This window comes from Oncorhynchus keta, chromosome 11 (genome assembly GCF_023373465.1).
Source record: "Oncorhynchus keta strain PuntledgeMale-10-30-2019 chromosome 11, Oket_V2, whole genome shotgun sequence".
Lineage (NCBI taxonomy): Eukaryota > Metazoa > Chordata > Actinopteri > Salmoniformes > Salmonidae > Oncorhynchus > Oncorhynchus keta.
Window position 1 is genome coordinate 42,938,251 of NC_068431.1, and position 27,660 is coordinate 42,965,910.

General features: G+C 43.1%; 1 protein-coding gene across 2 annotated transcripts; it reads left to right on the plus strand.

Annotated features, from left to right (window-relative positions):
* The first annotated feature begins 459 nt into the window (after positions 1 to 459).
* Positions 460 to 27,534, plus strand: LOC118390297 (ubiquitin carboxyl-terminal hydrolase 32-like). 2 transcript variants are annotated; one of them, XM_035780725.2, is made up of 34 exons: positions 460 to 998; positions 7,142 to 7,269; positions 8,930 to 9,035; positions 9,291 to 9,409; positions 9,765 to 9,924; positions 10,037 to 10,168; positions 10,257 to 10,364; positions 14,918 to 15,033; positions 15,172 to 15,234; positions 15,332 to 15,415; positions 15,513 to 15,574; positions 15,671 to 15,773; positions 15,884 to 16,061; positions 16,221 to 16,384; positions 16,501 to 16,641; positions 16,749 to 16,869; positions 17,529 to 17,683; positions 17,839 to 17,920; positions 18,004 to 18,078; positions 19,548 to 19,686; positions 19,839 to 19,944; positions 20,096 to 20,269; positions 20,453 to 20,627; positions 20,891 to 21,042; positions 21,147 to 21,270; positions 21,605 to 21,810; positions 21,917 to 22,101; positions 22,220 to 22,306; positions 22,398 to 22,518; positions 24,105 to 24,296; positions 24,526 to 24,745; positions 24,849 to 25,234; positions 25,358 to 25,450; positions 25,591 to 27,534. In XM_035780725.2, the coding sequence occupies exons 1-34, from the start codon at positions 941 to 943 to the stop codon at positions 25,762 to 25,764; spliced, it is 4,689 nt and encodes a 1,562-aa protein (XP_035636618.1). In that variant the 5' UTR covers positions 460 to 940; the 3' UTR covers positions 25,765 to 27,534. The 2 variants fall into 2 exon arrangements, with proteins under 2 accessions (XP_035636618.1, XP_035636617.1); XM_035780724.2 differs by having other exon boundaries at positions 482 to 998; positions 24,502 to 24,745.
* The last annotated feature ends 126 nt before the right edge of the window (positions 27,535 to 27,660 follow it).

The following is a 27,660-nucleotide window of genomic DNA, read 5'->3' on the forward strand; positions in this document are numbered from 1 at the left end:
AGAAAATGATGGAAGAAAGGGAAGAAGGAAAAGGAAGAAGGAAAGGGAGCTAGGAAAGGTGGAAATGAGCTAGGAAAGGAGATAAGGAAAGGGAACTAGGGATGGAGTTGAGGAAGCTAGGAAAGGAGGAAAGGAACCTAGGAAAGAAAAGGATGCTAGGAAAGGAGGAAAAGAAAGGGAACCAGGAAAGGAAATGGAACGAGAAAAGGAGAAAAGGAAAGGAAGCTAGGACAAGGGAGCTAGGAAAGGAAAAATGAACTAGGAAAGGTAAGGAGATAAGGAAAGAGAGATTTGGAAGGAGGAGAGGAAGCTAGGATTGGAGAGGAAAGGAATTTCAAGAAAGAAAAGGAGGCGTTTACATGTATGTGGTTGAGATTAACTATGACCAGTAGAGAGGAAAGGAAAGGAAGAAGAAAATGAAATTAGGAAAGGAATATAAGAAATGCAAGGGAGCGAGGAAAGGGATCTAGGAAAGAAAAGTTCACATCTATGTGGTAGGGATTTACCACGGACAATATATGGGTATTGGTTTAGTGACAAGCTAGTTTTATGGTGTTTAAGACAAATAGGAACTCGAAAATAACCGAGGTCAAATCATGAAGTCGGTGATCTTCAGGTTGGAAAGTCGAAGCTTTAGAAATGTCGTTTTTTCCCGGAGTTCCAAGCGGTCTTGAAAGCACTGATTTAGTTATCCGAGGTCCCAGTTGTTATGAACGCGGCAATAGTAACTGCCTTCTGCGGGGCTGCAGCTGGATACTATTGGCCTTGACAGGTGATCACGTGACTTTTAATCGAAGAGGCATCGGCAAAGCTTCGGTATACGCAAGGCTCCCTAGACATTAGATAGTTTTGACCGCAGTGTACAAGCTGGTTAAATGAACAAAGCAGTTGCTAGCTGCCTTTTATATTTGTAAGGCTGCTGCTATGAAATGAGGAAAACATGGGAGCCAAAGAGTCAAGGATAGGTTTCCTTTCGTATGACGAGGCTATCAACAGAGGTAAACATAATTGACCATTTGCTAACCTTGGCTAGCTAGCTGTCAACATTAGCCAGCTAGCTAATGAATCTAACGCTAACTTCGTTTATGCTAGCTCTGTTGGATGAGTAATACGTTGCTAACTATCTAACGTTAGGGCAGGCAATTAACTAGCTAACGTTAGTGGACTAAGGTTTAATTCAAATGGGTAGCTAGTACTGCTAGCTTCAGGCTAGCATTAACGGTAATAAGACGCAGTACTGCGGTTAGTTAGTTTACATACTATTTTTTTTTAACCCTAAAGATGTACGTTAAAGTACTGCCCTCGGGATCAGGATAGGTTGATGATGACATAGGTATTGGGGAGAGGCCAACGACCGGAAAATAAGGCCTAGAGCTACTGGTAGCTAGCTGTGTACAGGAACTGTCAGTGCCCTGTCATCTAGAAGTGCATGAATGACACCACCAAGTAGCAGCTGCACTGAGAGGCTAACGCTAGCTGTTTGTTGACATTGTCAATTTCACCCGTTTTCTCCCCAATTTCGTGGTATTCAATTGGTTACAGTCTTGTCCCATCGCTGCAACTCCCGTACGGACTCGAGAGGCGAAGGTCGAGAGCCGTGCGTCCTCCGAAACGCAACCCAGCTTAACCGTTGGTACTGGGCCAATTGGGTCTCCCGGTCGCGGCCGGTCACCGCAGAGCCTCGACTCGAACCCAGAATCTCTAGTGGCACAGCTAGCACTGCGATACATTGTCAATTTAATAACGTTTCTTTGCATACGTTTACTGGCAATAGTCATATTCAACGGGTGTTGGGCGTTAATCATTAAGTCTGTGATTCTGCGCTCCGGCACACTCGGACAAAAGTGCTTTTAAATTGGAGTATTTGTATTTATTAGGGATCCCCGACTCTTCCTGGGGTCCAAGGCACGTACATTACATATAAAACAGTACATCATATAACATAGTTACATTTTGTATTGTAGATATATAGTGGTGTATAATACCACCATGCAACAATATTACAATGTACGTGTGTGTAGAGTGCAAAGATAGCCAGAGTGAATTTATCAACAAACCCTGTGTCTTTCTGGTGCTCTAAGTTTGCAATTTATCATATTCATGGTAAGTTATGATATTCAGGCCTAGCCTAACGCTGGAACAGCAACTGTGCAATCAGGGACCTGTAAGGCCATCTTATAATTGTTTTTATTTGTATTTAACTAGTCAGTTAAGAAATTATTATTATTTACAATGATGGCCTACCCTGGCCAAACCCTACCCCGGACGACACTGGGTCAATTGTGCGCCGCCCTATGGGACTTCCAATCAGTTGTGATACAGCCCAGGATCAAACCAGGGTCTGTAGTGATGCCTCTAGCACCGAGATGCATGACTTAGACCGAGGCACCACTCTAGTGCCCTACCGGTAGTTGACAGAGCTAACAGGTAGTAGCTATACTGACAATGATGGTGTATGTGTGTGTCTGCCAGTACTGTATCGTTGATGTTGTCTGTCTGGTGCTGTGCCATTGTTTCATTTTATCGTATTCATGATGATAAAAAAAAAAAAAGTTTTAAGTAAGAATAGGCATTGGTCTGAAGATGAAAAAGAAGGAAAATTCACATGAGCACCACAATGTCTTTTCCACCCATGCTCTACCAAGTTTTCCAGCACACCACTTTGACCTACTACAATAGCTATGTTGGTATTGTGCTTCAAATTACGTATGAGTAGGCAGGTTGCTTAGAATTCAAACCTTCTCAAACAGCCTAATTGGAACTCTTAGAGGAGGTGCTTCCACAATAATGTGACTTGTACAGTATTGGATTCTTCACACACCACAGTATGACATTATCCCATTACGCTACTTTTTTATACTTTTTAAAAATTAAATGAATGCAAGCTTTGCTTTTGTACTTACAATACCATCAGGCTTGATTGAGCTGTTTTTTCTTGTAGTACTGTGGTGCCTGCCTTTATTTCCTTAAACCTTTTATTTTAGCAAAACATGTAATCATAATAATATCCTTTTTTTGGTCAGTAGTTGCCCATCATGCCCATCATAACAGAAAGTGGTGGTGTGTTGGACACAGTAGCTCAGATAGAGCCTGTCTGCATTCCTGATTTCTGTAACTGCTGGCTTACCTGTGTAATATTGAATTAAGCTCAGAATCACTTGTGTTTCAAACATGGTTCTGTTTTATCAATTGCTGTGCCGATCAATGGAAAGTATATTACCTCTGTCAAAATAATATGTAGCTTCAAGTTATGTACTTCTTTTTGCAATAAATAATTTGACGCATCAACAATACGCATTTATAATAGGCCTATATCTGCCTGTATGACCTCCCTACAACGCCTGGGCATGCTCCTGATGAGGTGGCGGATGGTCTCCTGAGGGATCTCCTCCCAGACCTGGACTAAAGCTCCCGCCAACTCCTGGACAGTCTGTGGTGCAACGTGGCGTTGGTGGATTGAGCGAGACATGATGTCCCAGATGTGCTCATTTGGATTCAGGTCGGGGAAACGGCGGGCCAGTCCATAGCATCAATGCCTTCCTCTTGCAGGAACTGCTGACACACTCCAGCCACATGAGGTCTAGCATTGTCTTGCATTAGGAGGAACCCAGGGCCAACCGCACCAGCATATGGTCTCACAAGGGGTCTGAGGATCTCATCTCGGTACCTAATCAGGCAGTCAGGCTATCTCTAGTGAGCTCATGGAGGGCTGTGCGGCCCCCCCAAAGAAATGCCACCCCACACCATGACTGACTCACCGCCAAACCGGTCATGCTGGAGGATGTTGCAGGCAGCAGAACGTTCTCCACGGCGTCTCCAGACTGTCACGTCTGTCACATGTGCTCAGTGTGAACCTGCTTTCATCTGTGAAGAGCACAGGGCGCCAGTGGCGAATTTGCCAATCTTGGTGTTCTCTGGCAAATGCCAAACGTCCTGCACGGTATTGGGCTGTAAGCACAACTCCCACCTGTGGACGTCAGGCCCTCGTACCACCCTCATGGAGTCTGTTTCTGACCGTTTGAGCAGTCACATGCACATTTGTGGCCTGCTGGAGGTCATTTTGCAGGGCTCTGGCAGTGATCCTCCTGCTCCTCCTTGCACAAAGGCGGAGGTAGCGATCCTGCTGCTGGCTTGTTGCCCTCCTACGGCCTCGTCCACGTCTCCTGATGTACTGGCCTGTCTCCTGGTAGCGCCTCCATGCTCTGGACACTACGCTGACAGACACAGCAAATCTTCTTGCCACTGCTCGCATTGATGTGCCATCCTGGATGAGCTGCACTCCCTGAGCCACTTGTGTGGGTTGTAGACTCCGTCTCATGCTACCACTAGAGTGAAAGCACCGTCAGCATTCAAAAGTGACCACAACATCAGCCAGGAAGCATAGGAACTGAGAAGTGGTCTGTGGTCACCACCTGCAGAACCACTCCTTTATTGGGGGTGTCTTGCTAATTGCCTATAATGTCCACCTGTTGTCTATTCCATTTGCACAACAGCATGTGAAAATTATTGTCAATCAGTGTTGCTTCCTAAGTGGACAGTTTGATTTCACAGAAGTGTGATTGACTTGGAGTTACATTGTGTTGTTTAAGTGTTACCTTTATTTTTTTGAGCAGTGTATGATGAACAAAGAGTAGCAGAAGTGTAAAAAGTGGGGTTGGCGGGTGGTGGGACACAATGCAGATAGCCCGGTTAGCCAATGTGCGTGAGCATTGATTGGTTGGGCCAATTTAGGTAGTATGTACATGAATGTATAGTTAAAGTGATATATAATGATATATAATATAATATAAGATAAACAGAGATTAGCACCAGCGTAAAAGAGGGGTTGGGGGAGGCACACAATGCAAATAGTCCGAACAACCATTTGTTTACCTGTTCAGGAGTCTTATGGCTTGGGGGTAAAAACTCTTGAGAAGCCTTTTTGTCCTAGACTTGGCACTCCGGTACCGCTTGCCATGCGGTAGTAGAGAGAACAGTCTATGACTGGGTGGCTGGGGTCTTTGACAATTTTTAGGGCCTTCCTCTGACACCGCCTGGTGTAGAGGTCCTGGATGGCAGGCAGCTTTGCCCCAGTGATGTACTGGGCAGTACGCACTACCCTCTGAAGTGCCTTGCTGTCTGAGGCCGAGCAATTGCCGTACCAGGCAGTGATGTGTAACAGTATAATTTTAAACCGTCCCTTCGCCCATACCCGGGCGCGAACCAGGGACCTTCTGCACACATCGACAACAGTCACCCACGAAGCATTGTTACCCATTGCTCCACAAAAGCCGCGGCCCTTGCAGAGCAAGGGGAACTACTACTTCAAGGTCTCAGAGCAAGTGACGTAACCGATTGAAACGCTATTTAGCGCGCACCGCTAACTAAGCTAGCCGTTTCACATCCGTTACAGATGCAACCGGTAGGATGCTCTCAATGTTGCAGCTGTAGAACCTTTTGAGGATCTCAGGACCCATGCCAAATGTTTTTAGTTTCCTGAGGGGGAATAGGCTTTGTCGTGCCCTCTTCACGACGGTCTTGGTGTGTTTGGACCAATCTAGTTTGTTGTTGATGTGGACACCAAGGAATTTGAAGACCTCAACCTGCTCCACTACAGCCCAATCGATGAGAAAGGGGACGTGCTCACTGCTCCTTTTCCTGTAGTCCACAATCATCTCCTTAGTCTTGGTTACGTTGAGGGATAGGTTGTTATTCTGGCACCTGTGTAAGGGCTATTTGACCAAGAAGGAGAGGGATGGAGTGCTGTATCAGATGACCTGGCCACCACAATCACCCGACCTCAACCCAATTGAGTCTGGGATGAGTTGGACCGCAGAGTGAAGGAAAAGCAGCCAACAAGTGCTCAGTATATGTTGGAACTCCTTCAAGTCTTATTTCATAGTTTTGATTCCTTTACTATTACTCTACAATGTGGAAAATAGTACAAATAAAAACCCTTGAATGAGTACATGTGTAAACTTTTGAATCTGGTGTGTGTGTGTGTGTGTGTGTATTTTACGGTTATGTTATTTTCATGACAGTCTTCATCCATAACCGTCGGTTATTAGTAATTTTGCCATTTCCTTTGGGTCGCAGAGATGCATCTTCCTACAATTATTGATAAGTTACAGGGCCTAAAATGAGCCCCTGCCAAATGCGAGTAGATTTTGGCATTGATGGGTCAGATGTCTATTTCACCAGCCATGTTGGCGGGTGGTCAGGGCTTCACCTGCAGTCAATAAGTCAAGTACACATTTTATAGCTGAATTAATGCAGCAGTAGCTGTTTTCAAAGTGTTTGTCGTTTTGTTTCGTAGCTGGTAGTGAATCTCACACAAATACTAATCCTATGATATATATCCCACCTTGTGCAACGCGCAGCAACACTGCCTGGCTGGGGAGCTGTGTGCACTGATAGATGGGCTGAAGGTAAATTTTTAGAAGCGCTGTGCACATGCATAAAAGTTGGTCTAATTTACTCAAGTACAAAAGTGAGACTTTGTTATTGTGTTTCTTGGTTATTTACCCTTTTTGTTCACAAGAAAGATTGTTTTTCAATGTTTGCTTCAAGTGCTAGTATCGGCTACATTTTATTTAACCTAACTAGGCAAGTAAGTTACTGTAAATAAGAATTTGTTAACGGCCTACCCCTTGTTCAGCGGCAGAACAACATATTTTTATCTCGTCAGCTCGGGGATGTGATCCAAAAACCTTTCGGTTACTGGTCCAACGCTCTAACCAGTAGGCTACCTGCCGCCCCTAGTCAGATTCTTTATCTAATAGGCACACTGTCACTGAGGGCTTGAGTGACCTGCCCTTGTTGTCACGGGAACCTCTCCAAAAATGAAATAAAATGTATCAATATACCACGTCACTTTTTACTAGTAATACATTTATTGTGGGGGGGAGTTGTGTGTAATTATGTCCCGAAAAATATTTTCGCTGATGAAAAGTCTTTGTTTTAGGCCCTGATATTAGTTATGATGGTAGCTATTGTAATACAATTTAACAGCCATGGTGGTTGGGGTAAAGGAGTTAAGCAGATAGCCTTTGCTTGTATTGGTGACAATGGTTTGATGCTCTGCCATAACCATAGTCCGTGTTTCATTTACAGAAAAGCGATTATATTTTCGAAACACTTACGTTTTCTCTATTCCTCCCAGTCACTGATGTGGAGCTCCAGCGTCTGAAGGATGCCTTCCGCAGGACCAGTGGCCTGTCCTGTTATATGAGCCAGCAGTGCTTCCTCAGGGAGGTGCTGGGAGATGTCGTACCACCCAGGGTTGCTGAGGTGAGCCTATTTCTACACCTGCATTGCTTGCTGTTTGGGATTTTAGGCTGGGTTTCTGTACAGCACTTTGATATATCAGCTGATGTAAGAAGGGCTATATAAATACATTTGATTTGATATTTAAACCGATAGAGGGCCCCAGTCTGGTGGGAGGGATTGTAGCCTATTGTGCTCTTCCGATGTTAGTTCACATTAGCAGCAAACGGGCGTGACTCTTCCTAACAGCTATTGGAATGTGGTCCTGCAAGTCAGAGCATTCATAATTTCACTTATGCTTGACAGTGAAATTATGTAGAGCATAACTTTTGCCCTCAGAACAGCTTCCTTTCGTCGGGGCATGGACTCTACAAGGTGTCAAGCGTTCCACAGGGATGCTGGCCCATGTTGTCTCCAATGCTTCCCACAGGTGTCAAGTTGGCTGGATGTCCTTTGGGTGGTGGACCGTTCTTGATACACACGGGAAACTGTTGACCAGGAAAAACCCGGCATCGTTGCAGTTCTTGAAACAAACCGGTGCGCCTGGCACCTACTTACATACCCCCTTCAAAGGCACTTAAATCAGGCTCTGAATGGCACACATACACAATCCATGTCTTAAGGCTTAAAAATCCTTTTACCTATATCCTCCCCTTCATCTGTACTGATTTAAGTGGATTTAATGTGACATCAATAAGGGAACATAGTTTTCACCTGGATTCACCTTGTCAGTCTGTTATGGAAAGAGCAGGTGTTCTTAATGTTTTGTACACTCAGTGTATGTCTAATCAGTAGTCAAATTGTGGTTACCCAAGTGACTAACAGAGATTTTATTTATGTAAATGGAAGGTTATAGAAGGGTCCAGACATTTTTTGTTGTTGTAATTTCCCTTGTTTTTGAAAAACTTACCCCAACCAGTAATTCAATTCCAAATCCTCATTGTTGCAGTATGGGGGCTCAAAAAACATGAACAAATGCTCCAGACACACAAATACATCCTTTTAAAAACTGAAACGCTCTCAGTATAGTGACACGGGTCTTTTAGATGTTGTATACATGGAAATGGTCATTCCGAACTTTATCCACATCGTTTTATTCCATTTTGTGCACATCGAGCTGTTTCCCCTTTCTAACATTATCCGTGGAGCCTACTGTTAGGATAGACGGTGAGGTATTGCTCGAGTCACAACAACATTGCATATAACATTGCGGATAAAGTTCTGAATGAGTCTTTCACGTGTACAACATCTAAAGACCTGCATCACTATACTGAGAGCTTTCCCGTTTCTAAAAGGACATATTTGGGTGTTTTTGGAGCCTTTGTTCATGTTTTTTCTGAGCCCCTGTACTGCACCACAAGGATGAGGACGTGAATCGGGTTGGAGTAAGTTTCTCAAACAAGGGAAGCCACAAAAAAAGTGTCTGTACCCTTCTATAACATGCCATTTACATTTAAAAAATTGCCATTTGGTTGTGAAAAAGCTACATTCTCCTTTTTGAAAGCTCTAATTAATCTTCACCTTTTGCATTTGCATGGGGATTATTATTATTTTTTTTTAAAGATTTCTACGACAGCGCTCACTCTACAAAAAACAAACTGTCAAAGAAAGTAGATCAGGCCTGGGCATGAATGAGTTGACATGTTTACCTGAACTCAACCCAGCTCCCTTCCCCTTTCTCTAGGTGATCTACAGCTCATTCGGCGGGACCCCTAAAGGCCTGCACTTCAACAACCTCATTGTTGGGCTGGTTCTCTTGACTAGAGGACGTGATGAGGAAAAAGCTAAATGTGAGTATTGTAAGACAGACTTATGAAACCACTAGAGATGTTTGTGTTGACCATGTAATTTCAAGAATAATCAGAATAATATAAATAATTTAATAGGATCTCTGTTAGAATAATATTTAAACAAATGGACCATCTTCACACTTAGTGTGGTATGTCATTTATTTTCTTAAAAATATCTTCTGTGATTTATCCCCTTGTAAATATCACATGTGACTGAGTTGCATAACAAGCTAACCTTTTGTGGCTCTCCTTCAGACATTTTTAGTCTGTTTGCCAGCGATTCGGGCAATCATGCAACGCGAGAGGACATGGAAAGCATGCTGCAGACCGTGGATGGAGAGATCCCACTTTCTCTCAGGAAGTGTTTCTCAGAGGTCCGCTCGTATGCCTTAGTTGATTGAATATGTATTTTACTGTTTTAAACACAACTTTTGACAGCCATGTTTTCACATATGACCTCCAGGGTGGGTGCAAATCTATTATTACCATTCAGTGGCCCGTTATTTATTAGGCTACCTTTTTGTTCTATTACCAGGTCTATTTTTATCTGCAACATCTGTTCACTACAATAATGCCACATCCTAATCTACCCTCATGCCTTATCTAATTGTAAACTGCTGACAGGACTTAGCACACCTAGTCTTTCTTATGTTTAACCAAGTGCACAGGGCTGCTAATGCTACTTAACACAGAAAGATAATTTGCACCTTTTGTTATTTTCTTTACCAGGGTGAGAAGGTTAATTATGAGAAATTTAAGAGCTGGCTCCTGCAGAACAAGGATGCTTTCACCTTCTCCCGCTGGCTCCTGTCCAGTGGGGTGTGTGTCACTCTGACAGACGATAGTGACACACCCACCTTCTACCAGACCTTGGCTGGAGTAACACACTGTGAGTGACGCTCATCCTGATCCTTTGGGAGATATACTAAACAATAGCCTAGGCTAAGGGTCCAATATGATCACTAGTCTTGTCATGCCGCTTATTGATTTTTCTCTTGCAGTAGAGGAATCAGATATCATTGACCTGGAGAAGAGATACTGGCTGCTGAAAGCTCAATCACGGACCGGCCGATTTGACCTGGAAACCTTTGTCCCGTTAGTTTCTCCCCCTATTCATGCATCCCTAAGTGAAGGTAAGAGAAAACAGGATTGATTTATTGGATACTTATTTTGAAGGCAATCGTTACTACTTCTATCTTCAACATTCCTCTTTGTGTCCAGGTTTGTTTCATGCCTTTGATGAAAACAGGGACAATCACATAGATTTCAAGGAAATCTCGTGTGGCCTATCTGCTTGCTGCAGAGGGCCTTTGGCAGAGAGACAGAAGTGTAAGTGGATACACAAACATTAAGCCTTGCTGTCATTTCTTCATTACTTTAGCTATGTTTCTATGAACTATTCCAGTGTTTTTTTTACAGTTAGAAAATAAATTTGAGAATTGCCTGCTACAGTACGTTTCTATTAAATTATCTTGTGTCGATTCAAAACAGCTGGACGTAGTGACATCACACCTAGGGCTGTTATGGTGATGTGACTGTGACTGGGTACACAGGTAGTCACGAGTCATGACCGCAGTCAAATTCAATGTGACCGTTTGTCACGTAATTAGGCTTCTCCAGACTCTGATGCTGCCGGTGGTCATTAGTAGCCTACTAAACTTGCTAACTGCCTGGTACTCAGCACTCTATTGTTCCTGTAATCACTCTCGAAAATCTAATCAAATCCTATTTTATTTGTCACATACACATGGTTAGCAGATGTTAATGCGAGTGTAGCGAAATGCTTGTGCTTCTAGTTCCGACCATGCAGTAATATCTAACAAGTAATCTAACCTAACAATTTCACAACAACTACCTTATACACACACACACACACGCACACAAGTGTAAAGGAATGAATAAGAATATGTACATAACAATATATGAATGAGTGATGGCCGAACGGCATTGGCAAGATGCAGTAGATGGTATAGAGTACAGTATATACATATGAGATGAATAATGTAGGGTATGTAAACATTATATAAGCGGCCTTGTTTAAAGTGGCTAGTGATAAATGTATTACATCAATTTTTCCATTATTAAAGTGGCTAGAGTTGAGTCAGAATGTTGGCAGCAGCCACTCAATGTAAGTGATGGCTGTTTAATCAAACACTTCATGAGTGCCTATGAGCTCATGTTGGGCAACATTTCTATAGGCTATGCAATTGTGTGAGAAAATCGAGGATTCCGTCAGATTTCCATTGGCTAGACCTACTATATTTATTTCTCAACTATTAAGCGCATTGCTTCGCTACGACAGGAGTAGAGCCTACCTACTGGCATGAAAATTAACCAATGAAAAAGCGTCCTCCATTCGCAACTTTAAGTACATAATAATTTTTTACCCCCATGCCCCTATTCTGAGACAGGTGAATGATAATGGTCCATTCTAAATCATAATTATTATCACACATATATGTAAAGACAACATTAAATAAAGAATAGTTTGATAGGCCAATATCGTCACCCATCACTTGTGAATGATGCCCAGCTTGTGCAAGAAACAGTGCATACCTTTTTTTTGCGTCTTTTTCAAATCATAGTCACACGCCTCATGTATGCTAACCTATAGGCCTATATATTTTGACAAGGTTTATATCACGAAGGCCAAATAACTTATTTTAAAATTAACCACATTAATCTGCCTTATAACTGGTGTTGAGCCTAACTGGCATACAGTGCATTCGGAATGTATTCCGACCCCCTGACATTTTCAACATTTTATTTAGTTACAGCCTTATTCTAAAATTGATTAAATTGTATTTTATTCTCATCAATCTACACACAATACTTCATAATGACAAAGCAAAAAATAGTTTTTTAGAAAATATGACATTTACATAAGTATTCAGACCCTTTGCTCAGTACTTTGTTGAAACACATTTGGGAGCGATTACAGCCTCTAGTCTCCATGGATATTACGCTACATGCTTGGCACATGCATTTGGGGAGTTTCTCCCATTCTTCTCTGCAGATCCTCTCAAGCTATGTCAGGTTGGCTGGGGAGTGTCGCTGCACAGCTATATTCAGGTCTTTCTAGAGATGTTCGATTGGATTCAAGTCCGGGCTCTGGCTGCAGAGATGGTTATCCATCTGGATGGTTCTCCCATCTCCACAGAGGAAATCTGGAGCTCTGTCAGAGTGACCATCGGGTTCTTGGTCCTGACCAAGGCCCTTCTCCCCCGATTGCTCAGTTTGGCTGAGCGGCCAGCTCTAGGCACACAAGTCTTGGTTCTTCCATTTAAGAATGATGGAGGCTACTGTGTTCTTGGGGGACCTTCAATGCTGCTGCAAAAACATTTTTTTACCATTCCCCAGATCTGGGCCTTGACACAATCCTGTCTCGGAGCTTTACTGACAATTCCTTCGACCTCATGGAATGTTTTTTTTTTTTTTTTTTGCTTAGAAATGCACTGTCAACTGTGGGACCTTATATAGACAGGTGTGTGCCTTTCCAAATCATGTCCAATCAATTGAATTTACCACAGGTGGACTCCAATCAAGTTGTAGAAACATCTCAAGGATGATCAATGGAAACAGGATGCACCCGGAGCTCTATTTCGAGTCTCATAGCAAAGGGTCTGAATACTTATGTAAATAATGTATTTCTGTTTATTTTTAATACATTTGCAGCCATTTCTAAAAACCTGTTTTCGCTGAGGAAAAAATAATATTGAATCAGTTTTAGAATGAGGCTGTAGCGTAACAAAATGGAGAAAAAGTCATGGGGTCTGAATACTTTCCAAATGCTTGTGAGATTGAAGTTTGGGCAAGATCATTTTCACCATAAAATGCCCCTTTATAATAAAGCATTACATGCATAATTTGCCATCACTTTTTTACTCGCTAATTGATTGCATATTGTTACATTCATGCTTATAATCTACTGCGGGTGTGCGGAGCGCCGTGCTTATGTGAAGGAATAGCCTAATAGTTGATCAACATTTTAAGCTAAACGGTCAGCCTCATTGCTTTTTAAAAGGTTTTTTGATACTAGTGGTTGTATTTAATTTTGGCAGCTGTCTGATCCCACTACTGTCACAGAGATATGTTTGGAATATGTATTTATTGAATGAAGGACAAGTTGACCAATATAATAGGTCAACTTTTGTACTTTGGGGGATAGTAGATTGACATAGGCTTGTGCTTTTGCTTTCCGTTAGGGCTACTCATCTTATTGGCTGATGAAAAGTAGTAAACAGTTCTAACATCTTCAATATGCAACTTGGAATTTGAAGGATGTTCGCAGTTGCGTCCCAGATGTGTCTGTCTTCATTCATTTGTAGCCTACTTAGGTAAAATGCCTGTCAGAAGGACTCAACCACGTGATGGGCATTGGCTACATCTGAGAGTACCATGTGACTGAGAGGTGCTTCGGAGCACGGCAGTCGGCAGAAGGGAATTATAATTAGCCTATTATATTCAGCTCAAGGGCACAATGGCTGTACAATGTTTGGAATTTTTTAGGGGGCATCACGGCCACTCAAGGGAGATGCCGCTGGGACATTCGAGGCCTGGAGAGAATATTATCAAGTGCTTGTCAAATTGTGAACGAGAGACTGAAGTGTGTGCAGCGTACTTTTTTCAAATCATCATTAGTCCCATCATGAAGCCTTAGAATGTATTAAACATCAAAACATATAGCCCAATGTTTGTATCATAGCTAAAGTTGCATAAAAAACTCTAAATTAAGCATGTTGGAGGACCAGTTGCTTAGTTAACTGCTCAACACAGAATAGCCACATGCACTTCCTATGAAATATCCTTTATTTTATTAAGCTATGTTCAATTGTATTCTTCATACTGTAAAATATATATATATATATATATATTTTTTTTTTTAAATGATGCCATTGAATTCTAAGCAAATATTGTCTGCTAAATGAACTAGTGTTGCCAAATGGCATAGCCAGATCAGGGCCTAACATAAGGACAACTCAAAGTATATGCTATTCTGTTCTTCTGAAATGGACTATGATGGTGGAGGCTATATTAAATGGATTTATTAGACTTTTTAAAATGTAGATGTGCATCAGTGTCTTGTTGGTTATGCTTGGAAGCCAGGACATGCTAAACGTGTTTATGCTAATTAATGGTCAATTACCGTGAGACAGGCAGTTATCTGCTTGACAATCACCAGCTGACAAAATTTCATGACTGCCACAGCCCTAGTCACACCTAAAATAAAAACTTTGTTTCTCAAAAAACTACAGTGTTGAATAAAAACAGTGTTTCCATTACCCATTTAGGAAAATTGCGCATTAATAAATGTCTGCCTGCCTGTATGTCCTCCCACCTGTCTGTATGTCTCAGGTAGCCTGCGAAAGCCAGCATGGATGAACATTTGCCATATTGTAATAATTCTCACGTGACAACACATCGCCACGGTCCGTAACATGGTGAAACTTGCACTCCTGTAGATCTGAAATAATTCAGCCAACCAGAAAAGCAAGGCGAAGGAATTCAGGCATTATTGAAAGTCAAGACAATCCTTGTCCTGCAATGGAACATCATTTTTATAGATGTTGCAAGCAGTAGGCATTAGAATTAATTGTGGAGTGGCGTTTTATAGCTGTGTTATTAAATTATGTGCCCCGCATACCTTAAATTATTCAGCAATCGTAATTTATTCTAAAAACACAGTTTTCATCATTTGTCGCGAATAAAATGTTACAAAATCGAACTGCTAAAAATGTTGACATTTCTCATCGGTCAGTTCCATTACACATGGCGCAAGGATTTTGTTTACGACATTGCTTTTGTCGAATAAACCTGGGTAAATGGAAACCTGCCTATTAACTGTTTCAATGTGGGCCTTTCCCCTTGTTTCTTCTCCCCAGTCTGTTTCAAAGTGTTTGATGTTGACCATGATGGGCTTCTCTCTCGGGAGGAAATCACAGAAATGGTTGGGGCATTACTGGAGGTGTGGAAAGACAATCGCACAGACCCTCTACCTGTAAGTAACATTTGGCCATACTGGACATATGATGGATATAATGTAGAAAATGATAACTGTTGTAGTGTTTGTAGTTAGTTTGTTTGTTTTTAACCTGTCCCGTAACCACTTACCTTACGCTGCCTCTGTCCCCTTTAGGAAACGCACAGTAATGTCCATGCCATTGTGGAAGACATCCTGAAGGAGCATGATACCACTAAGGTATTACCTTATTGCCTGCATTGCTTTGAATTTTGACACATTTCTTCAATTTTGTCAGAAGATGTTGAAACTGGAATTTTGTTGTTTTGTTCTTAAGAAAGGGCATTTGACCCTGGAGGATTACCAAATATGGAGTGTGATGAGTGCACTTGCCAATGAGTTCCTCAACCTGTTATTTCAGGTAAGAGCCAGCCACTGTTTCTACTTTGGTCATCATTATGTGCTGTGTGTGCTTTTCTGCTGGATCACCAGTCTTCTGCTCTCCTGTTGGTCCCTAGGTGTGCCATATTGTCCTGGGGCTGCGGCCTGCCTCGTGTGAAGAGGAGGGAAAGATAATCAGGTGTGTGTCTGTCACCATGTCATTTTCCTCTCCTGCTGTCATACACATGCCCCTCATCAATCTACCACTCACAAACTCATTGACTTGTGTCTGCAGGGGCTGGTTGGAGAGAGAGAGCAGACATGGCCTCCAGCCAGGAGACTACTGGTTCCTCATAGCAGTGCTGTGGTGGCAGCAGTGGAGAGACTACGTCAAATATGTAAGCAAGGCTTTTTAGCTGCTTGCCCCCATGATCATCTGTTTCTCATAATGTGCCCACTCTACAATATATCATTTCTTTGCTGTTGTGGTTGTTGGCGCCTCGTCCAGGACAACACGCACATCGTGGTGGAACAGCCGTCAGTGTTTGGCACAGGGAGGAGTGGTGTAGGGGCCCAGACGCAGGGCCCAGAGGGGGAGAGCATGGCCAGCTCCCACAGCTCCCCAGAGGAAAAGTTCTCAGACAACATCTCCAGTGCATCAGAGGCCTCTGAGACAACCAGTGGCAGTGAGTGGTTAAGAATTCTCAGCATTGCATTTAGCAAAACAGTTGGATACTTGTATAGCTTAAGGAAATATTCCACTTAGCTGTTACCTATTGCATACCTGAGAGTGAGTCTTCCATTGAATGTCACTGAAAACAATTAAAACAATTTGCTCTCTTTAGGCCTTCTACCCCTGGGCTCGACTGCTACGGATATTTGCTTTGCCCGGCAGCATGAGACCCCAGATGCAGACAACCAGTGCTTCCTGGGGGCTGATGTGAACATGGCGGTTCTAAGGCCTGGGGCCATCGACAACCAGCCTCTGGTTATGTCGGAGCCCTTAAAGGTAAAGGTAGACACCACCACCACAAACAACACTTTGGAAGTATGTTCCTATTCCTCAAACTGACATTGCCATATTGTTTCAGTTTTAAACCTGCCCCTCTTGAACTGTTCCCCCAGGCTCCCACATTGACCATGGAGGGGGGCCTACTGAGGCGCTCCCCATCCCTGATTCTAAGCAGGGACTTTGAGGTTGTGCCAGAGCCAGTGTGGAGGGCGCTCTACCACTGGTACGGAGCCAACCTGAGTCTACCCAGGCCGGTATGTACAGTTTAACTTGTGGATTTTCCAGTTACCGTTATTAATCCTGATATTGTGTTAACCTCATATTCCCGTCCCCTCTCCTCTTCTCCTGTGGGCATTCCCAGGTGATCAGAAACACCAAGACAGACTGTGCTGAGCTAGAGCTGTTCCCCCGCCACCTGCTCTTCCTGAGGCAGCAGCAGCCCCCTGCCCGCACCCCCCAGAACAACGTCTGGGTCAATATGGGTAAGAGCTTCCCCTGCATGTGTCTCTAGCACCTCTCCAAAGGAGAGACAAGAGTAGCACAATGGCCTAGTGACTTTCTGCTCCAAGAGTGTGGCAGGGTCAGTGCCACACTGTGAGTCTATTTTTACATCTGTGTTGTAATCTGATTATCTGACAGTCAGACCTTTTGTCTGAAGCGTGTCTGATTAGATCATACTCTACATTCAACTAATTTCAAAAAGTTGTACTATTTTTACACTTCTGTAATTCTAGAATAGTTTGTCTTGTTGAATAATAGTTCCCGCGTGTGCAGCTTGTGAGATCAGCTATCTATTCTCTCTCCACACAACCAATAAATCTTCTTCTTTTTTACGTGGATGTCACAAGACTGGTGGCAGCACGGGGTCACATTAATCTCAGTCATGTGAGATCACTTCTGTGTGAGAAAGTGGGTGCTCACTATGCATACACCCTTTTTTTTCTGTGACACTCAGGGCAATATCCTAAGATGTGCACGATCCACTGACGTCAATTCATGATCTGCGCGGATCTCAAGTTGGGCCTCAATGATTGGCAGAGCCTTTGCCCACAGCAAAATATTCTGGAAATTAGCTACCACAAGCGTTTACAGTTTTCCATCTATGAACAGTAATCAATGGTGTCTCCCGGTCCATCCCCAGGTAATGTCCCCTCTCCTAGTGCCCCCTTAAAACGTGTGCTGGTCTACACGGGCTGTTTCAGTAGGATGGGCACCATCAAAGACATCCATGAGTACCTGGCCCAGAGACTCCGCATCAAGGAGGAAGACATGCGCCTGTGGCTCTTTAACAATGAGGTGGGTGGGGACTCAGAAGGTTGACCCATCATCAACATACACTACACACGCACAGTAAACACCTAAGCTCTGATACACACGCAAATGCACTCCACATTTTGTTCGTATTTTTACAGTTCATTCTCAAATACCTTTCAAAACAATGTATTCCACAGAATTATCTGACCCTTCTTGATGATGAAGACCATTCCCTGGAGGGGTTGAAGATCCCAGATGAACAGTACATGGTTATAGAAGGTATGTATCATAATGAGTCTCTGTGTTAAATAGCTTCATCATGTATTGTCAGGATGAGTAGATGGTTTCTTTGTGTTCATTAGTAAGGAGCAAGGACATGAGCTGGCCTGAGGAGATGTCCTTCATTGCTAACAACAACAGGATGAACAGACACAATGGTAAGACCATTACTGCATACAGCTACACCAATAGTACTACCATTGTGTAATCCTTATTGCATCAGTCCACCTCAAAAAGCACAAGAAAGACGATTTTTGACCCCCACCATCTCAATTTCTGTAGTTGGAAAAGGATAAGATTAGCATTCCTGAAACATTATTTTGTTGAAATATAATTTGATCTCTGAGAAATTAAGCTAATTTATTGCACCCAACTTGGCCATTTTTTATTTATAGTATTCATATACCGAACATCTGATTTTGGACCATAATTCTTCCTAACAATGAGTAAGACATGAGGAATTCAATACAATGGTCAACAGCCACCCACAAGCAACATAGGGATAGCCCTCAGAAAACTGCCATTTGTTGGACTATTCAAAGAGAATTGGGTTGAAGCATTAGGTTGCTAAGAGAAGGACAAACTGAATTGCTTTCATGGAGGACTGGCTTAACGATTTATTTTCACCACGAGCAAAAGCTATTGATTTTCTACCCAAAATTGCAAAGAACATTTTGTGATCCATTTAATAAACACAAGAGACCAGAAAATTTGATAAAAAGCGTGTGGCCATAGCAGGAACTGCAGCATCTAGTGGGAATAACCTGGTACTTTCACACTAATTTATGGTAAATAATGCAAGCAACTTCAATGGCTAATTTCTCTAAACGGGAGGGGACATAGCCAGATTCACAGGGAATACATTACGTAGGATGAAGAATCAATACTCCTAGCCGTAGCTCCATACTGATACTGTATATACTGGTTGTTGTGGTGGTGTGTGTGGGGGAGTCCGTGGGTGGCTTTTGAGCTTTTTATTGTCTTTCAATGGTCGGAAGAAGTTTGGTCCAAATTGGATGTTGGGTACTATATTAATTGAATATAATATGTATATCCTTTACATTTTAAAATGGCCAATTTAGGTGCAATCAATTTCTCAGAGATCAAATTATATGTCTACAAAATAATGTTGCAGGAATGCTTAGCTCCCGAGTGTTGCAGCGGGCTTAGGCACTGCATCTCAGTGCTAGAGGCGTCACTACGAACCCTGGTTCGATTCCAGGCTGTATCACAACCGGCCGTGATTTGGAGTCCCATAGGGCGGCGCACAATTGGACCAGCGTCGTCCGGGTTTGGCCGGGGTAGGCCGTCATAGTATATAAGAATTTGTTCTTAACTGACGTGCCTAGTTAAATAAAAATAAAATTAAAAATCTGTTTCTAACTTTAGAAACAATTTCAGAATAATCTGTGATGGTGGGTGTCATGGCTTGCTGAATTGACATGGAATGACTCTATTAAGAATGTAACACTAACTGAGCTGATAAGTACTTTGATATATTATAGATAAGCCTGTCAGACAATACTCGTTTTGCTTTCACGCAACATTAAAGGGGTCTTACTGACTGTTGTAGAAGCCTTTGATGGTTAAATAGCCGCCTCAGACTGTTGCCTCCTCCTGTTCACAGTCCTTACTGAGAAAGGTGCGACTGGACTGAGCAACCTTGGCAACACGTGCTTCATGAACTCCAGTATCCAGTGTGTGAGCAACACCAAGCCTCTCACAGACTACTTCACCTCAGGAAACCACCTCTATGAGCTCAACAGGTATACGTGTGCATTATCTTAGATTTACAAGAATGCATTCTTATTATAAAATAATGCTTGTTATATACTTTGAGCAAAACTTTGGTTAAATAAACCCACAGCAAGCAGAGATGAGTGTGCAAGATTATTTGTACTGTTTCTCTTCATAACAGGACCAATCCCATTGGGATGCGTGGTCACATGGCCAAATGCTATGGCGATCTGGTACAAGAGTTGTGGAGCGGAACACAAAAGAACTTGGCCCCTCTGAAACTCAGAGTACGTCCGCAAACAAGCCTTCAACTGACCCCCCCCCCAATAACGCTAGAGTCTACCAACCTAAAAAGTATAGTCTTTCAACCTAAAAAACAAGAGTCAAACGGTTGTCTTCTCCCTTCTGTCCTTGTCTCTCCCCTGTCTCTTCCGTCAGTGGACGATAGCGAAGTACGCCCCGCGGTTCAATGGCTTCCAGCAGCAGGACTCCCAGGAGCTGCTGGCCTTCCTACTGGATGGCCTTCACGAGGACCTGAACCGCGTTCACGAGAAACCCTACGTAGAGCTGAAGGACAGCGACGGGCGGCCAGACTGGGAGGTGGCTTCTGAGGTCAGAGTTCAGACACTTTTCCTCTTTTCATAGTGGAGCAATCCAGAAACCAGACCCTGGGTGAATTACCTCATGTAACTGTTGAGTGTAAATGTTGATTTGTGGGTGTAATATTAGCCTTCTGTGCCATCTTGAACTGCTAGAAGTTGTCTGGTGTGAGGATGTGGTGTTGTGTTCCCCCAGGCGTGGGAGAATCACTTGAGGAGGAACCGCTCCATTGTGGTGGATCTGTTCCATGGCCAGCTCAGGTCACAGGTCAAGTGCAAGACCTGTGGCCATGTCAGTGCACGCTTCGACCCCTTCAACTTCCTCTCTCTCCCCCTACCCATGGATAACTCCATGCACTTGGAGATCATAGGTGAGCCTTATAATGCAGTGTATACAGTACTACAGTTCAACATCCAGAAAATATTTCACGAAACATCAAAGATTACCATCATATTGGAGATATTTGTCTCAGGATGTCTGTCGCCTGTCCACCCTTTCCTGTGCTCGCCTCAGAGCTTTACAGTAACAGTGTGGTTTTGAATAGAAAGCTCCTTTGTTCCTGTTGTCTTGTGAGAGAAAGTATATTGGATCCCGTGCCTCTGCAACACTTTTGTCTTTGTTTCCTCTGTCCAGTCATTAAGCTGGATGGGTCATGCCCAGTGCGGTATGGGCTCCGGCTCAATGCGGATGAGAAGTACACAGGCCTGAAGAGACTCCTGAGTGAACTCTGCTGCCTTAACCCTGAGCAGATCCTCCTGGCTGAAGTCCATGCCTCTAACATCAAGGTAGAGCTATCACCAGCCATCATCTGTCCTCATCACTGTCCATCCAACCATCACTCTGTTCATATGCACATAGACTAGTGAAAGTCTGTCTACCCAATTTTTAGAATTTCCCACTGGACAACCAGAAAGTGCGTCGGGCGGTGAGCGGCTTTCTGTGTGCGTTTGAGATCCCGGTGTCAGGCGTATCCACATCTGTGGTGTCCTCCCCCACGCAAGCAGATGGTGATGGTATACCGATTTGGTTCTTCTGTTTATCAGTTTGTTCTTCTCTTTTCAAAGGCACTTTTTTGAAAAGTTATTCAATCAAAGCCTTTGTCATATAAGGCTCTTTTTAAAAGGAATCAGTGCGAAGTGATGAAAATGCATAGTAGCAACCAAGAACATTTTAGAATTTCAAGAAATGCACAGGTTTTAGATAACTGATGAAAAGGTAGCTACTTTGAAACTGAACAATATAACAAAGCTAAATGACCATCACAGTAGCTGTCAACACTGCTGTTATGTCTTATTTAAGTCTTCACTGACAACTTGACAAGCTGTTTGTTCTTCATGTCATCTCCAGAAGCTCCAGCGCTAGCAAATGGGAATGCTGCCAAGGTAACTGAGATTAACTCTCTGAAACTAGGAATGATCCCCAAGGGCATGCCCAGCACCGTAGTGCCCTGTGTCACAGAGGGCAGCCATGCCAATGGTCTCCCCAACGGCCACGTGATGCCCCCTCTGGACAGCACCTTTGCTGGGTACATCATCGCCATCCATAGGAAGATGGTGAGAACTGCAGGATGGGTTAAAAATGGAGACAAGATTATCAGTGCATCAAGATTAGTCAGTCTATATAATGCTTACTTCTAAACTGTTTTTGTTTGTTTTGTAGATGCGGGCAGAGTTATACTTCCTGTCCAGTCAGAAAAACCGACCCAGTCTGTTTGGGATGCCATTGATCGTGCCATGTACAGTCCACACCAGGACCAGGGACCTGTATGACGCTGTTTGGACCCAGGTGTCCCGCTTGGCCAGTCCCTTACCCCCTCAGGAGGCCAGCAACCACGCCCAGGACTGGTCAGTCTCTCCAGACCACTCTGTGTGTTCTGTCAGGTGGCTTTGCAGTGCTCAGTCTTATCCTAATGGCACAGGTGTGTGATACTGTGCTGCGTGTTTTTGTTTGTTGTGAACACAGTGATGACAGCATGGGCTACCAGTATCCCTTCACCCTGCGCGTGGTGCAGAGAGATGGCAACTCCTGCGCCTGGTGTCCGTGGTACAGGTAATAATCTGCCCTCACAGTACAACATATCAAAATACGGTTGAAGATGGAGAAGGTGTTAATTGATACCCTCTGTTGGTGTCCCCCACAGGTTCTGCAGAGGCTGCACAGTGGAGTGTAACGATGACAGAGCTGCTGTGGGGAATGCCTTCATGGCTGTGGACTGGGACCCCACTGCTCTACACCTCCGTTACCAGACCTCTCAGGAGAGGGTAAGAGAGACATGAGGCTGGGGATAAACACAGCAGTGGGACCCTAGAGGTCATATCAATATATTTATTCTAGGGATGTAATGATTATTTAAATAAAAATGTTTACCTTTATTTAACTTGTCAAGTCAGTTAAAAACAAATTCTTATTTTCAATGATGGCCTACAGGGGAACAGTGGGTTAACTGCCTTGTTCAGGGGCAGAATGACAGATTTTTACCTTCTCACCTCGGGGATTCGATCTTGCAACCTTCCAGTCCAACTCTAACCACCTGGCTACCTGATTCACCAATATGCATCGGTCCCCGGTCCCAGTGTTTAAGATATGAGTGCATCGGTCCGCAGGACCACAAACTGATCCAATGTAGCATGCATCGGTCAGAAAATCTATTCAAATGTTACAAATTGCAGGTCAAATAACATTATATTTTTCTTACCTTTTGAAAATGCCTAATCTTTTGTGACAACCGACGCGTCCTCTCTCCTTCAGTATTGAACTAAGCATGTAACTGTGTTAAGTCATTGATCTACAAGTTATTTTGCATGCAGAACAACCCCAGGCAATAACAGTAGGCTAGTCAAACTGCACACTGTACCCAGCTTCACTCGTAGACCAACAAGAGGAAGATCTATTCCTGATCTGGCACATCTGCGTGTCACCTTCAGCATTTATATGTTTGTAAAATGGCTTGTGCAATATTAGGCTTTATTAGTTGAGCGACAACCAATGTAATTTGATAGGTTATTCTTATCAAATGCGCTGTTGAAAATGAGTTTTTCCTGGAGTAAAAGTAGCCTAAGCTACTGCCAGGGAGACTACGCTCATCTGGCTATAGGTAGGCTAGATGCTGATCGGGACATTAGATTTTATTTCAGTTGTTCAGGTTCACCATCAGCAGTAGTTTTAGTAGTTTTGCTTGAAACAATCAGTATGTATTGGGGAGTCCCATATGGTGGTGTACAATTGGCCCAGCGTCGTCCAGGTTTGGCCGGGGTAGGCCGTCATTGTAAATAAGAATTTGTTCTTAACTGGCTTGCCTAGTTAAATAAAGGTTGAATAAAAATAAATGTATTGTAACTTTTAGATATTCAGGGTAAAGTTGATTAATTTCATAATGAGGACAGCAATCACTTTTGCTACCCGCATGGTCGAAGTGGGAGAAGGAAGTTCACTCCCAGTCTGTCAACTTCCAAACAGTCTATTCGATTAAGAGACAGAGGTGAAATCCAAAGTTGTGCTATAAATTAATTGGTTATGTCATAGAAAATGTAAGGTCAATATTGATACATTACTAGCTCTAACACTTTTAATGTGCAAAAATGTATATATACACACAGACACAGACAGATGTCAGCTCAGAGAGGCCCATCAGCAGCAGATTTTACTGAATGTGTTTATGCAACCAATGTTAATGTGTCGCATCGATTCGTTCCTCTAATCAAACCGAATCGTTTCAAACTAAAACTTAACGTTTCTGTATTGGGAGATCATGCATCGAATCGTCCTGAAAAGGAAAGATGCACATGCTTAATTTATTCCATATCTAATGGAACAACGACATTGACTAAGTAATGAGTGTGTCCTATAGATCGTGGAGGAGCACCCCAGTGTGGAACAGAGTCGCAGGGCCCAGGCAGAGCCCATCAGTCTGGACAGTTGTCTGCAGGCCTTTACCAGTGAGGAAGAGCTGGGAGAGGATGAGCTCTACTACTGCTCCAAGTGCAAGACCCACCGCCTGGCCACCAAGAAACTGGACCTGTGGAGGCTGCCGCCCATCCTGGTCAGATATACAGCTCATTTCCTCTGCATTAACTCCTCAGTCCTCTCCCTATTAATCTTAGTGTCTATAGGCAACAGTTGAAACCTATGCAAATAGAAAGAAAGAAACCCCCAGTCCAACAGTTTGAATGCCATGTCTGAATTGCAAGACTGCACAGGACATCACCCACTCTAAAACGCTTTTATTCTGCCCATTTGAATGACAGATTATTCATTTAAAACGTTTCCAGTTTATGAATGGGCGGTGGATCAAATCCCAGAAGATTGTGAGGTTTCCCAGGGAGACATTTGATCCCAGTGCTTTCCTGACTCCGAGAGATGCAGACCAAAGCCAACAGAGCTGGAGGGACGGGCTAGGGGAGGAGCTACACGACACAGAGGGAGGAGTACCAAAATCTGGGGGTGGAGACACTGTCTGTAACCCCACCCCAACTCTCAACAATGGGAAAGGTTTGTAAAGAGTCTTGACTGGGGTTTCAGATGTAGCTGTCACATCCCACTTATTCCATTAGACAGGCTGGTGTTCATCTATGAATGTATGTTCTATTTTCAGAGTCTCTGTGCTCAGGGAGGATGGCCAGTACTCCCCTCAGCAGAGATGTCAGCCCCAACTGCAGCCCACAGAGTGAGGGCAGGAGGCAGGGCCGTGGACGGGTGTTGCCCCTGGAAAGCAGGTACCAGCTATCCCTCAGTAAAGAGAGTCTGGACAGTGGCAGGGAGAGCCCCATGGAGCTCGAGGCCAGCGGGATGGGGAGCAGGGGAGAGGGCCTCAGCGACTCTACCTCTGGAGAGGACACGGCTAGGGACTGTGACAACACAACGTCTGTGTCTGAGCTGGAGAGCAATGGCTACACCGAGGACAGCATAGATCTGGAGGCCTCCCAGGACCAAAGAGACAAAATCTGCATAGACCCCATGTACAACTTGTATGCAATTTCAGTAAGTATTAAATGAGTTTTTCTCTAAGAATATTGCTCTTATAACCTGAAGACACAGGAGTGCAAAGTGACTATCTACCACCTGAAATATCCTCTTAACCACCAATCACTTTTGTGTCTGCAGTGCCATTCAGGGATCCTAGGAGGAGGCCACTATGTGACATATGCCAAAAACCCAAATGAAAAGTGGTACTGTTACAACGACAGTAGCTGTAAGGTAAGTGAAGTCATGAGTTTGAAATGCTGTGTTTGGAATACAATCTCTGGTATGTGATGCATTGTCCATTTGTCATCTATAAAGGAGGGATTTGAAGTTCACAAGTATAAACCAAGCTGCACTGTGTTTTCTGTGTTCAGGAGTTGAGGTCAGAGGAGATTGATGCAGACTCTGCTTATATCCTGTTCTACGAGCAGCAGGGAGTGGATTATTCTCTGTTCATGCCCAAAACTGACGGCAAAAAGATGGCCGACACAACTAGCATGGACGAGGACTTTGAGTCTGATTATAAGAAGTACTGTGTTCTTCAGTAATTAACTGTTGATGTGTCAATGTGCTGCTGGTTCATCGACATGCTTGTGCTAGAAAACCACCTTACTATTTGAATCTGAAATCTCTCAGGTTGAGATGAGCTGAACCTTAGAAATCATCCCTGGTGGTTAGAAGTGGACCACAAACCATTTTTACACCACCTCTTCTAAGTGGATAGACATTTTTTTTCAAGCAATGGTACTCAAGTTATTTTGCGCTAGCGATGTCAAACAAAAGGAAGGGCTGTGTATTGGTTTGTTTCAGCATCAACACCTTGTCGGTGGGTGACCATGCTTAGGCCCATGGTGCTGGTCCTAGGCCAGATGTGACAAGTGTGTGTGTGTGTGTGTGTGTGTGTGTGTGTTTGTTTGTTTGTTTGTAAACCAATGCCAGTGGCAATATGTGTAGACACTAGACACATTTGATTGGTATTCTCTGTAGTTAAAGATGTTATAATACAATTGATCTAGTGAAATGTAACTGAACCCCCCCCCTCATTGAAATCTACAAAAAATGATTGCAGTAGTAGCAAGTGTTCACTACCTCATCATACCCTGCTTTGGACAGTAGTCAAATCCATAGTCACAATTCTAAAATGTCTCTTTAGAAAATACCCTTCTTTGTCTTCTTCAAATGTAAAGGAGTCAGACTCCAGACCGATAGGCCTGGATAAAATTCAGTGTTGCTGAACTACATTCATGTATTTGCATTGCAATGTATCTCTGTCTTTGGTGTTCATCACGCCAGGTCTGCTAAGAACAAAGCCTCAGAACCCCTTACCTATCTGAGACAATCTTCCTGTAGCGTCTGCTTGTCCCAATCTGTATGCAGGTCCATTCCAACAACATATCAGTCTGTGCCATGACAACATTGTGATGTTATCACATCAACAGTTGACTTTCATTATAGTAGCTACCAGTAGGCCATGACATACTTTATTATTGTGACCAAGTTAACACAATTATTTATGCAAGTCATGAGATCACAACTTCAAAGAGCATAAGTTGTGGCTAATGTTGCATCTTTCTGAATGCCATAGGTATGATGTATTTGATTTAGGCAGAGGGACATTTCTTAGTTTTGAGTCGTTGCACCTTACCGTTATGCGACAAGTGAATAGATAGCTTTTCCCCTACGCGCCTCGGAAAACATGTATTTATTGTAGCTATTGTAGCTATGTTGACATGCACTATGTGAGACATTGTCACAAGGAGTTCAATTCATAATCATATGAAGACATACAAATCTAACTGTTTAGGCCCTGAGCTATATCTGTTACAATCCACAGCTCTCATTTCTGCTCTGTCTTTAAAGGCTTGTTGAGGTGTATGCTTTTATTTGGTTAATCAATTACTGATTATAACATCTGGACAGAAACCTACCCACTCTACCTGACGTATGATGGTAGTACGGTAAGCATTCTGATGTCTTTGATTTTTTTTAAAACATTTTTAACCTTAGCTAACTGCTGCAGTGGTCATTTTCAGTATTGTCCCTCTGAAAACCTTGATACAGCGATTACTACTGAATGTTTTTTTTTTGTCTATTTAGTTGTAATGTTTTCTTTTGATTTATTCTTAATTTAATGTACTTTTTCCTAAAATGTTTATAGTTAAATTTACTTTGCACTGACCCTTGTGGAAAAATGAACATGTACTGTACATAAATACTTTTGGAAAACGGATGTATTGGAATATGAACTGCAAAGATCTGTCTTGTATATGGAGTGATTAGTTTATCTAACTATTAAAGCAGGCAGCCAATAAAATACACAGCTTTTGTGTCCTTTTTCATGTACAGTCTTATTAGGATGGTTAACATGAGCAATTGGATGGAATGTACATTTCTATATTGGTCATAACTTAATAACAATGTCCAGCAGCCTAGGTAAAGCTAGA